Source organism: Arachis ipaensis, chromosome B08, assembly GCF_000816755.2.
Source record: "Arachis ipaensis cultivar K30076 chromosome B08, Araip1.1, whole genome shotgun sequence".
NCBI lineage: Eukaryota > Viridiplantae > Streptophyta > Magnoliopsida > Fabales > Fabaceae > Arachis > Arachis ipaensis.
Genome location: NC_029792.2, coordinates 116,186,941 through 116,200,491, shown reverse-complemented (window position 1 = coordinate 116,200,491; position 13,551 = coordinate 116,186,941). Strand labels below are relative to the sequence as shown.

At 34.3% G+C, this 13,551-nt stretch overlaps 1 protein-coding gene across 2 annotated transcripts; it reads right to left on the bottom strand.

Annotated features, from left to right (window-relative positions):
- On the bottom strand, positions 1,877 to 6,865 carry LOC107614013 (transcription factor MYB33). 2 transcript variants are annotated; one of them, XM_021109772.1, is made up of 6 exons: positions 6,501 to 6,865; positions 6,262 to 6,396; positions 5,094 to 5,314; positions 4,572 to 4,942; positions 2,886 to 3,879; positions 1,877 to 2,458 (listed from the first exon to the last, which is right to left on the bottom strand). In XM_021109772.1, exons 4-6 carry the CDS (start codon positions 4,923 to 4,925, stop codon positions 2,151 to 2,153), a joined length of 1,656 nt encoding a protein of 551 aa, XP_020965431.1. In that variant the 5' UTR covers positions 4,926 to 4,942; positions 5,094 to 5,314; positions 6,262 to 6,396; positions 6,501 to 6,865; the 3' UTR covers positions 1,877 to 2,150. The 2 variants fall into 2 exon arrangements, with proteins under 2 accessions (XP_020965431.1, XP_016171706.1); XM_016316220.2 differs by lacking the exon at positions 5,094 to 5,314 and having other exon boundaries at positions 6,501 to 6,864.

Genomic DNA, 13,551 nt, shown 5'->3' with positions numbered 1-13,551 from the left:
GATAACTAATTTAATAGTTATTTTTAATATATACATAACATAGTTGTAAATTCTTTTAATCGTTTGTCAAAATAAAAAAAACTTTAAAAACAAATACAAAAATCTTCATTTTCTAAAATAAATAAAACATACATTAAATACCTAACTATTGTTATATTTATAAATCCAATTAAGAGATAATTTTTAATGGTTAATAATTAGTCTAACTTTTTAAAAATTTCACTTTTACCTCCACATTTTGCCAAACAAATAAGTCATCTCTTTCTCCCCATACAACACCCATCTAGGAATGACAAAGGAATATATAGGATGGAATTTTTGCATTACCTAACCTTATCTCATTTGTCTTATCTTATATAGAACCCGCTTCGTTATTATTATAGATAATAAAATTTTGTATTCTAACCGTACATGTTGAGTATCTTACTCGCTCCTCCGCCCCCTATAATTTTTAAAATCCACCGTATAAATTAAATTTCAAAATAAAACCATAAACAACATTCAAACATGAATTAAGTTAAGACAAGAGGCATATAATATCACGTATATAATAAATTTTTTTATATATTAAAACAAGAATCATACAATGTCATATATATACCGAGAGGTAGAGCTAGATACACACAAAACACGACCTCGCGCCATCACTAAGTCAGGTAATTACCCACGGTACGAGTTGTGCTCCCATCTCTACATCCATCATCACGCACTCTAATCCCTCACTAAATTGGCGTATCTGCAGAGAAAGCTTAGCAGATGTTGAATATGTCAATTTGCAGAGAAAGTTTGCGTCTGCAAAAGAGCTACTTGTAAACATCCAAATTTTATATTTGAAACTATTAATCTAAATTCGACTCATCCTTAGATGACATAAAGAATGTTCGTTCCTTGTTAACTAAATAAAATCTTAATTTTTCATTTATTATATTTTATATAAGTGGTTATGCTTTAGGATTTAAGGTTTCGGATTTAGAATAAAGAATATTTAAATTTTTTGTTTAGGGTTTATCACCTAACAAATTAATCTTTATAAAGAGATGCACTCTTAACTTCCTCCTTCTAAAATCTAAATTCATAGAAAAGAAAAAAAAAAAAGATGAGATATCTAGTGAGCATGAAAAGGAGATGGAGTGTATGAAGTGATAATTAGATTAGCGATCTTGCAAGCACCATTAGTTTTGAAGCCAAGCAACACGTATAAGTTATAACCTTCATAGCAGTTGAAGTGCTCATCTTGGAGTATTGCACGTTGCACCATCTCTATATACTACTTCGCCCTTTGATATATTTCTCTCGGTGGTTGTAAATATCTCTCTTTTGTTTCCATTTTTTATTTTGTTAACTGTTAATGGCAATGGCATGTATACAAGATGAAGACCACTTGGCTCAGTTCAGGGCACAATGACACAAATCCTACCTTCAATTTGGTAGGGAGAGTACTTTATCTGGGAAAGGTGATCGGACTGATGGTGATGGCGAGAGTGAAGGAAAGAGGGTGACAGGGATGTTAGAGGAAGAGAAAGATAAATTTGTGGAAAAGAAAAGTTGGTTGAGAAATGGTCAAATAATTGGTTTTCTATCACTTTTCTTATTTATATTAGTTTAGTAGTTAAACTTTTATGGTTGGTAGGCAGGTTTTTTTAAGAGTTAAAACTTGTATTGGTTTTTAAAATTACACTTGCGGCTTAAATTGGTCCCTAAAATTTTAATTTACATCCGTGACTAACGAATTTACATCCGTAACTCACGTTAGTCGCTCGACTATTTTCCATTGACATGAAAGAAATTCGTTTATGCTGTAGAGTTAGATTTGTCAGTGGAGATATATGTTGCTTAGCAAAGTAATATGGCAGTAAGTAGAATTTCACACAAGGAATGAAGGTTAAACTGAACTAAGAATTATTGTTCTATTATATGACGAGTGGTCCCGACATAAATGCCACAGATAATAATCACGGGTGAATAGTATCAATATTATCACAATTTTTTAGCAGTAAAATTGACAAAGCCACAGGAAAACATGATTCTCTAACCATGTATTTTGGTACTATAAATCACACATAGTAAATCACACATAGAAAACATGCTTAAAAAGGTAACAAGAATGAAAAACGCAATTTTCCTTTCAAATTAGACATCTCAGGATTTTCTTAACCACGATCGGAACCTTGACAGAAAGCAGGCATGACGCTCCTTCCGCAAGAACCAAACCCACATACCTGACTCAACAGAGAAGTTCCAGAGCTTGTATGCTTGGAGTCAGTGGCTAAATCATCTTCGCGAAGGGCAGGTATATCATCAGCCATGCTGCCTTGCCTCATGTCGTGCCCCGAACCCTGCTGAAGCCAATCCGAAGCAAGCAAAACATCTGGCCGGGTAATTTTGATCGCAGACATGCCTTGATTTTCACTGTTCGGGGACCAAACCTGATCAACATTCTCTGTTTTCACAATGTTGTCTGCAGAAAATTCAAATGAACTTTCAGTCTTTCAGAGATCAACAAAATTGATTTTAGGCAAACACCATAAAAGAATTAAGGGGAACACTTGTCTTTTCAGAAAAATTGATAAAAGTGAATTTTTCGGATACTAGGGATGAATAAAATTTTAAAGTTCAGTTTAGGAAGACATACTATGCTTTCTGGATGCATAGGGAGTTTCGATAAGTTGTTTTCGATAGAAAGATTCATCAGTTATTTCGGAACCAATATTTTAGGAATATATTGGCACTCAAAAAACCAAAACTACAAAATAAAACAGGAAAATTCTAAAATAGCAAGTTTCAGATTATATTGAAGTAGAATGTACACATCTCTAAAAACAAATAACACGCATGGATCTGTTTCCAATAATTATCCTTCATAGCACAAACATAAAGGTACTAACCATTAAAGGAACGAACTGTTGGGTGTTCATCCAATGAATTTGCACTGGCACTAGCAACAGTGCACTCATTCAATATTGAAGTTGCACCGAATGGTGATATAGTGTCAGTGTAGTCTTCCCAGTCTGTCTCATACTTGTTCAGAGTGGAGCTGAGTGCTCTGTCACAAGGAGTTGCGGTAGATGAATTTGAACTCTTGTCAGAATAATGGTTCTTTGAATTGCTCAGAGTCCTAGCCTGATAAAGTAAAGCATCCAGCAGGCCACTATTTTGTGGGGAAGAACAATCTGACTCCAGTGCACTAACTGGCAAAGGAGATTGAATGAAATCATCAACTGACTCAAGTAAAGGAGGTGGTGGAGATGTACTCCAGCTACCTACATCAGTTTCTGGATATTGGAGTGAAGGGAGCTCAAACTTCACAGCCTCATAAGCCGGCTTAGAAGTAGAGGAATTGCCATTCGAAAGTGAATGACTGTAACAAATGGAGCTGTGTGGAGAGGGTCCGAGATCAAAGGGAGATTGCATGCCAAATGATTGTGCAATCTTGTCAGGCGTGTTATCCTGAATTTGATCAAATGGATAAAACCAATTTGTGTTCATACCACCAGATCCAATAAAAGGTGTTGTTGACTCACGGAGACGCTTGTGGTTAGGTGATGTTATTTGTTCAAACTTACAATACTTGGAAGAGTCAAAACCTTTCAGCATACCGGTGTAAGCAGAAATATCAGGAAGCTCAGGTGGATATGGTAGGATTCCCTGACTACCATTCCAACTGTCAAATATTGCACTGTGTATCTCATAATTTTTGTGAACAAAATCATGATGCATATTATTGCCACCATCAATACCACCAGAGCTTCGGCCATGTTGATTCTCTTGCACTGCTTGCACGCACAGTTCAGGAGGATAAAGTGGCAAGCCAGCACGTTGACGCCTCTTGATACGGGTGTTCCAGTAGTTCTTTATTTCATTATCTGTGCGACCAGGCAACTACAAGCAAAAGAAATAAAACAATGAAATATATAAATAAAATAAGTACGTAATTTGGAAAATGGTAATTTTTAAAAGACAAAATTATAGAAGTGACTGATTGGTCCAACATCCTTATTAGTTATGATCATCTGCATGAATAATTTAAACCCTTAGATCATAAACATATACATCTCCATGAGTGTCTTTACAATTAACTCCATCTCAAAACATATGTACCAAATTCTATAGACAATCATTGCTATAATTGCTATAGACAAAAATTTTCATACTAGTCTATTATCAACTTAATATGCTTTATAATCATAATTGTTGTTGCCCCAATTTAGCAGTTACCTTTTTGTCCTACTCACGAGACACATGTTTATGAAACAGACAACCTGCTAACTAATAGACATGAATGGTTACAGTGACGGTTGAGTTGTCTAATTTGTAAAATCATAACTAAGCTAATTTGCAGTTGAAGTTATCAGCCTCAATGTTCCAAGTCCAATATAGAATCACCCCATTTTCAATCAACAAAAACAACGTGGATATCAGCTGTGGTATTTCTTTGCTACAATATACAAAGTAGACATAACAACACTGACATCATTACAGGGGAACAAAATCCAGAGATTTCACAAAAATCTAAAACAAAATTAAAAATAATTATGATATGTATGACTGACAAAAATATACAATACGCTTACATGTGCAGCCATGCGTGCCCATTTGTTTCCCATTTTAGCGTGAAGTTCAGCAATCAACCTCTCCTCTTCTGCGGTAAATGCTCCTTTCTTTAAATTTGGTCTCAGATGATTAGCCCAACGCAATCGACAACTTTTTCCACAACGTAATAGACCTGAGTACTTCTGAACAGCATTCCAGTTTCCCTCTCCATGCTTATTAACATAATCGACCAACATAGCATCTTCAGAAGTTGTCCACGGCCCTTTCTTCAGAACAACACCAGCATGTCCTCCCTTACTCTCATCATTCAACTGTAACCCTGTCTGATCATTGGCAAGAACTTCATCTTCATTCTGATTATTCAGTCTTCTCATTGTAGATTATATAGTTTCTAAAAAACAATTTACAAACAGAGAAGAAAGCCTTTAAAATAAAGAAAACTAGGTTAAACAAAGAAAGGTTCAAATTTTCTTTTGAAGCCACATAATTTTGTTTTATTCTATTATCAGATTTCACATTGGCATAAGGGATAGAGCAACAACCTTCATTAACATAATACAAAAACCTTGAAAGCAAGTTATTCAGACAATAAAGAAGGAAACAAGAAATGATGTATTCATAAAACTATTTTTCTCTTGATTTGCCACGGTATCCACTGCCTGCGGCAAAGTTTAATTTCATCGCTGCTCAGTCATCCAATTAAAGGTTACCCAGCTGGCCAAGAAATGCTCTCCATTCACATGACTGAGGGATCAAACCCCCACTGTTTGGTTAAGGACTTAGTGAGTTGATCAATAGACCACATCCTCGTGGTTTTTCAATAAAAACATAATTACCACAACACTTAAATGGAAATAATTGTATATAAGCACCACCATTGCAATGTAGCTCTATCCTCCCATAGATGACAAAGCGCAAGTAAGGGATGCAATGAACACAACCATTCAATACCATCTTTCTACCTCAAAAAAAATCTCTAACTCTATCAATCAATGATACTCTCTAGCATGGACTTACCAGACCCAAAAAAAGAAAGAAAGAATAATATCCCACTACAATATCACATTAATCATAAACTTACCCAATCTGGAATTATATATATTGAGACTTGAGAGTATCACAACTCATAACATTACTGTCAGCTTAAAACGTAAGAACAAAATCACCATCCCCTTAAAAACCACGAAGGTCAACCATACTAGTAACACAGAGTTCATTTCTCCTACCAACCCACAATAAATAACACTCAGTGCTGTCAGGGTAATTTTATATTAATATTAACCATTTGATAAAAGAAACATGCCGCTTTACATAGAGCCTATTGGGACATATATTTACAAGAATAGGGTCCAAGCCACAGCCCTAGTCTACTTAACAATCATACAAATTCTTGGGGTTTGCGGCATGTTTTTACCTTCTTGAGAATCTTAGTATAAAATTCTCCAGAAAATGTCAAAGCATTCCCCGGAACAATGGTTTAAACAATTGTAAAAAAGGCCCGAAATTTGGGATTTAAAAAAAAAGTGTCTACATAAGGTGCCCAGAATATTTTTATTCACTCACAGACAATATATATAAAAAAATAATCAAATTAACTATCAGTTTCACAATGAAAATGATAAAAATATTCACCGAATAAATTTCAATTTAATAATAACAGGAGCATGAAAACAAGAAGGGGGAAAAACAAAGAACACTAGAAGACGATACCTGAAGAGGACACGACACGGCGACGCTAGGATCCAAAAGCGATTATTGTTTAGCGTGCCGCGAAATCCGAAGGAACACGAATCGGAAGTTCAATTGAGCTACAAAACTGAAGGGCAACAGTGCAAAACTGTGTCCCTGAAAATATGCACAAACAAAAATAAATAAAGATATGAATAATGAGCTTCAAGCTATTGCAAAAAGAAAGTAGCTAAAGAAAGCGGAAATTTCACGAGAAGAACCTGAAAAGATGAAGAATCGTATCGGTTTCTGATCCTAATTTGGGAGAAGACGATAAAATTGAGATTCTGCGGTAAAAATTGATGGCCGGTATTGGGAGATGCAGGGTTCTGATTTCTAAAGGAGCTGAAGGAGGATGAAAGAGAAGAACATGGTGGAAAATTCACACTAACACCGCCATAAACAACAACGTCAACAACAACACTAGTTTCTGTAGATACAGATGGGAAAGAGATTCAGAGAGGGAGAGAGAGAGAGAGAGAGAGAGAGAGAGAGAGTGCGTTGTGTGTGTGTGTTTTGTGTTGGAAAGAAGAATGATGGCGAGTGAAGGAACGAAGTAGGACAGAGAAAGACACACAGAAACGGGTAAAAACGTAAAGTACATCTTTTTTCTTTTCAATATTTTCCATAGGATGGGTGAATTTCATTTAATTTTACCCTCGAGGTTAAACAAGGAATTTTTTTAAATAAATGAAATAAATATTTTATTTACCGAAATAAACCATTTGTAGCATTTTTACTGAAATGTGTCGTCACGTATCTCCTTTACACAGTAAATAAGTTAAGACATGAGACGACGTGACCATATTACGTTTATCCACGTGTTGTGTATCTCGCTTATACCGTAAACCAGATAAGAGTGCATGATATATATATATATAGAGCCCGGTTGGTTCTGGTATCTTCTCATGAGACCACCATATAAATATAATACCATGAGAAGATCAATTAAATTCTGTCCTTATTGTTATCCATATGAAACAAACTATATAATCTAAAATGGGGAGATCCTTTATAATCAATTACTTGCGATTAAATTTTTACATTATTATACTAGGCTTTATTACAATCTTTAAACTTTGTTATATCTTACTTCTTTAATATATTCATATCCTTATACCTTTATTATTATTCTAAACTTTGTTAAACAACTAAAGACTTTGAAGAACTAAAGTCCATAATCTATTAAAGATAAGTGTAGCGGTGAGAGCCGTCCATACGTTGGTCAGTCGAGTGAGCATACCTGGTTACCTCTTTGAAGGCAATAAAATCATTGGTAAGTTAGGATGGTCCCGTAGCATAAGTCTTTAAATAAATAATGACTGGAATTCTAAAATCTTTAGCTGAATTAAACAAAGGAAAGAATAATTCAATAATAATAAGGAATAATGATACTGAAGTCTCAAGTTCATCCTCAGAATTACAAGTAGTAAAATTAGAAGAAAAGTTTTATAACTGGTCTGTACCTCTTATAAGCAAAAACGAAGTTTATAAAAGACAAACATCTTGGAAACAAAAAGATAATGAAATACATATGTTAGAGCACAGTTACCCAGGAACTAGTAATAATCACATCATAAACATACTAGAGGAAGAAAAACTAAAAGAACATTAACAAAAAGGTTATAATTTTATTCGTATAGGACTTATCCAAGTAGCCGCCAAACCTAACTTTAGACTAGGAATTAACATACCTATCTTAATGGTATTACGGGACACAAGGTTTAAAAAATTTAGAGACTCACTAATAGCTATATTAGAAAGTAATTGTCATGATGGCCCTGTATTTTTTAATTATTATCCAAATTTTTTTATGAGTCTTAAAAATGAATTCACCTCTGAAGCTCTCAAATTATATATTAAAACACCTAAAGACATCATTGATGAAAAATATGATCCTTTTGAAGTAATTTATAAAATATATAATAAAATTACAAGGATAAATTATAACTTTAGGGCTAGAGAGAATCATCAAAAGACGAAACTATTATTATTCATGTCAATTTACGAAAGTCTTTTGTTCAAACACCTAAAAAATTTCAACATGAAGAACTAATGGGAAATATCCTGAAGAATGGATTTTAGAAGATATAGTAGAAGAAGACAAAATAGAAAATACAGGAATTAGAGACATTATTAGAGAAGGTCCAAATATTAGACTAAGAATGAATAGGTCTCATTCAGTTAAAATACCAAATTACCAGAATAAAGAAAAATATCACCAAGACATTTTATAAATAATTTCGTCATAAACGATGAAGTTATAGAAATAAATAACAATAGACCACATATAACAACTTCTTTATATGAAATAGAAAATAATTATTCACCAACTACCTCTCAAATCCTAGAAGTTATAATAAAAGAATAACCTTTTTATGCAGAATATAATACAGGATTAAGAAAATGGTATTTTGCTAGATATTCTGAAAAGGAAACTATAGAAATAAGAAAAGAATTTTATGATTATTTAATAAAAATAAAATTAATTTATATTTCTTCTGCTTCTTAAAAAATTACTTTCATGATTTCAAAAAAGAATTTTGTCCTTTAACTAAGACAACCACTACTTGAAAAACGAGTACAGGATAAATCGTAGAATCCCAATATCCACCAAAAGAAACCAGAAAACTACAGGTAGCACACAATTTAGAACTAGAAGCCACCCTATATAAAGATAATGGAATAGAAGAAAGTGTAGACAAACGAGACATTAAAAAGGTACATCAACAACTTAACTACACTAACACAGTCCTAGATATTATGAAAAATCAGTTAGAAAGAATTGAATATAAACATGAACAACTTAAGCCCATAGAAAAATCTATATATAAGTTTCAAAGTCCTGATGTAATCAAACTTAGAACAAATGTGGAGGTAGACATTGACGAGTTAAAAGAAAAATTTAAGTCTATAAGTCTAGAAAAAACAGCTGTTAATACAATAGAAATTAACAAAATGGCACATAAAAATTAGTATTATCCAAAGCTAAGAAATTATTATCCAAGACCAACCCCGGCTGACGTAAGCCTTGAAGAAAGAACACAACTAGTACAAAATAGTTTTACTGGATCCGAATTAGTAGAATGGAATTTAGATGGTTTAAGTGAACAAGCCATTTTAGATCTAATGTGTAGTATAACTATGACAACAACTACTTATAAGGCAAAACGAGCTACTGATAGAGAAGCAGCAGTCGTGATCACACAAGGGTTCACGGGGCAATTAAAAGGATGGTGGGATAACTTTTTAACTATACCAGAAATAAAATTAATCTTAAGTAGTATAAAACCAGAAGATCAATCACAAGACGCCACAGCAACCTTAATTTTTACAATTATAAAAAATTTTCTAGGAGACCCAAATATTTTTAAAAATAGAATAGGAACCCAACTAATGAACTTACGATACCCTACAATGTTTGACTACCGATGGTATAAAGATATTTTTATTTCTAAAGTTATGATGAGAGATGATGCAGCAGCTCCTTTTTGGAAAGAAAGATTTATAGCTGCCCTACCCAAACTCTTTTTAAAAAAAGTTTTACAAAAACTACAATCTCTATTCGGTAGTCAGATACCATATGAAGGCCTAACTTTTGGCCAAATACATAATATAATAGTACAAAGTGGAGTAGAAATATGTACTGACACTATATTACAAGAGAAAATGCGAAAAGAAAATATGAGCAATAAACGAGAATTAGGAAACTTTTGTCAACAATATGGCTTTACAACTAAAAAAGTACCTAGCAATCAAAATAGAGTCATTAAGAAAAGAAATACAAAAATTTATGGGAATAGTTATAGGTATCAATCGAAAGAATCTTACACAACAGGAAATAAGCCAAAAAAAAATTACAGAAAAAAGAAAAAATGGAATAATCAAAAGAAAAGTAACAAGAAACAAATAGTTTGTTGGAAGTGTAAAAAACCAGGTCATTATGCTAATAACTGCAAAACAGAAGAAAAAATAAATAAAATTAGTAATAAAGAAGTAAGAAAAGTTTTAGTGGCTATACTAATTGACAGTGAATCAGAAATCGAAACGGAAAAAGAATATTCTTCTGATGATTTAAAAAATTTTATACAACAATTAGATATACCATCCTCTTCAGATGATTTGGAAAATTTTATACAACAAAATTAGTCTAGGACCATGATAAACCACTATTTTATGGTTTATCTTGTGTTTAATTGAGTGGTTTTTATCAAGTCTTCACCCACTTATTCGTATGATTTACATGATTTTATAATCCCTTCCTAATATTGTTTTATGATTAAAAACTTGCTTCCTAGAGATCTTTAATTAGTATATTTTAATTCTCCTTTATACCATTCGATGCCATGACCAGTGTGTTAAGTGTTTCAGGCTTTATAGGGCAGGAATGGCTTAGAAAATGGAGAGGAAGCTTGCAAAAATGGAAGGAACACAAGAAACTAAGGAGATGACCAGCGAACACCGACGCGCGCGCATGGCACACGTGAGCACGCGGAATGGAGAAAATCGCAGCGAAGCGTGCGCGTGCCTGACGCGCACGCGTGGATTGGAGTCTGCACGAGTGACGCGAATGCGTGGACAACGCATACGCGTGACAAAAAAATCGCTAAATGACGCGAACGCATGGACGACGTGTACGCGTGACCTGCACGATCTGCAGAATTAACAGAAATAGCTGGGGGTGATTTCTGGGCTGTTTTTGGCCCAATTTTCGGCCCAGAAAACACAGATTAGAGGCTATAAAGTGGGAGAATCCATTCATTCATAAAATATAACAGGGGATATAACATTGATAATTCACAAAATTTTAGGTTTTAGATGTAGTTTTAGAGAGAGAGAGATGTTATCTCCTCTCTCTTAGGTTTTAGGATTAGGATTTCTCTTATTTTATGGTTATTTCTTCAATTCAGGTTCAATGTTCCTTTAATTTATGTTTCTCTTCTACTTTTATTTACTCTAATGCTTTTCCTTGTTAATTACTTATGTTGCCAAATTGGCTTATGTACTCTTTATGTTAGATTTGAATATTCTATTTAATGCAATTTGAGGTATTTCAGAATTAAGATTGTTTTCTTCTATTTATGATATAAATAATTTAGATTTTTCCCTTTTGGCTTTGGTTGAGTAATTGGTGACACCTGAGTTGTCAAACTCAGCAGTTGATTGAAAATTGGGAATTGCTGATTAATTTGAATCCTTTTAAAGCTAGTCTTTCCACATGAGTTGACTAGGACTTGAGGAATCAAGTTAATTGATCCACTTGACTTTCCTTTATTTAGTAAGGGTTAACTAAGTGGGAGAAATAACAATTTTTATCACACCTGATAAGGATAACTAGGATGGAATTTCCAGTTCTCATACCTTACCAAGAGTCTTTATAATTATTAATTTATTTTTCCTGTCATTTAAATTACTTGTTCTCTATTTCAAAAACCCAAAAACACACCTTATTCTATAATCAATAATAAATCACACATCCCTGCAATTCCTTGAGAAGACAACCCGAGGTTTAAATACTTCGGTTATAAATTTTATTGGGTTTTGTTACTTGTGACAACTAAATTTTTGTACGAAAGGATTCTTTGCTGGTTTAGAAACTATACTTACAACGTGATTATTTTTATGAAATTCTTTACTAGTAAGAAATCCGTTCATCAAAATGGCGCCGTTACCGGGGAATTTGCAAATGTGTGCCTTATTATTGGTTATTATAAATATTTTATTTTGCTTGTTTATTTTTTTTATTTTTGTTTTTAATTTTTATTAGTTACTATGAGTTCTCACCCCCGTCGCTTTGAGTTTGGTTCTAATGTTGTTGAAAAGAATGGAAGCTATAACAGGAACATGCATCGAGGTCAAAACAATCAAAGATGGAAGGAGCCACGAGGATCTGATCAACCCTTTCGGCAACAACACCTTCCAAGGTACCATGAACAACGACCATTCCACAATGCATGCCAAGACAATAGTTATGGTGGACCTTTTTGTGACAACCAACCTCCACCAAACTACTATGGTCAAGAGCCATTCCGAGGTGCATACCAAGATGATAGATATAGTGGACCTCCTTGTAGTTACCAGCAAGCTCCATCATATGCCAATGAACCACCTTCTCAACATAGCTTTGAACCACCATACTCACAAGCCAACCACAACCATTCACCTCCATATGCCCCTAACCTCTACCCACCCCAATTCCAATCCAATTACTCCCGAGGACCACCACTTCCATATGTACCATATCCATGTCTGTCGAACCAAGAATCACAGGAACGTCTCAAGGACACAGTGAACCAATTTCATGCAACCCTTCATCAATTAGAGCAAGCGATAAACCGATTAGCCCCCAGTACGAAGGAGACACTAGAGGCTCCAGTGGACAGTAAAGAGCACGACTTTGTACTGGAACAAGTAGAGGAAGATGAAATTATCAAGGAAGAAGAATTCGTTGAAGACTTAGGAGACGCTGAACCTCCATGGGAAGCAAGAGTTGTGGAAAATTCCGCCCAGAAATTTGTAATTGATGCTAAAGAGGATAGTGCACAACTCCCAAAGCATTAATCTTATGAAGAACTAGACGAAACAAATCAAGAAGCAAGTTTCTTTGGTAATGATGATCATGAATCAAGCTCTCCTAGTAATGAATTTGCATCTGTAATTGAATACTTTGAGACTGAAGATTCTGCCTCGAGTGAATATGAAGATGATGTGGAAGTAGACTTTTCTCGACCTCCAACTTATGACTTGAGTGATGAGGAAAAAATTGAAGACTTTGATCAAGACGAGGTTGCAATTGAAGAGGTCTGTCAGGAAATAGAAAAATTCACAGAGGAGTACAAGGAAGTAGAACTTGCAGAACCACCAGAAACACCTCTCCCACGGCCACTACCACCTAATACAAACTTCAAGTGGGTGAAATCCTTAGCCTTTATCTTTACCTTTCCACTTGAATATGGTTTTCTTGAAACCGATGGCCAGCTTAGAGCTCTTTGTGGCTTTAAGAGCAAGAGGGAGATGGTTGGTAATAATAGTTGGCACCTAAGGTTCAATATGGTTCCACGCTCCAAATGGAAGTGCAAGGATTGGTATAGAGCTCGAGTGAATGAATTTCAGAAGAAGTTTGGGTATTTCAGAAAAAATTTAGGTTGTGTACTGCCCGGTTGGAATAATGAAGATAACAGCAAAGATGGGTACAAAAGCAAGGTTTGGGATCCTGAGATTTATTCTGACAATCAACACCTGTGGAGCCTGAAAACCTGCTTTGATTTGCTC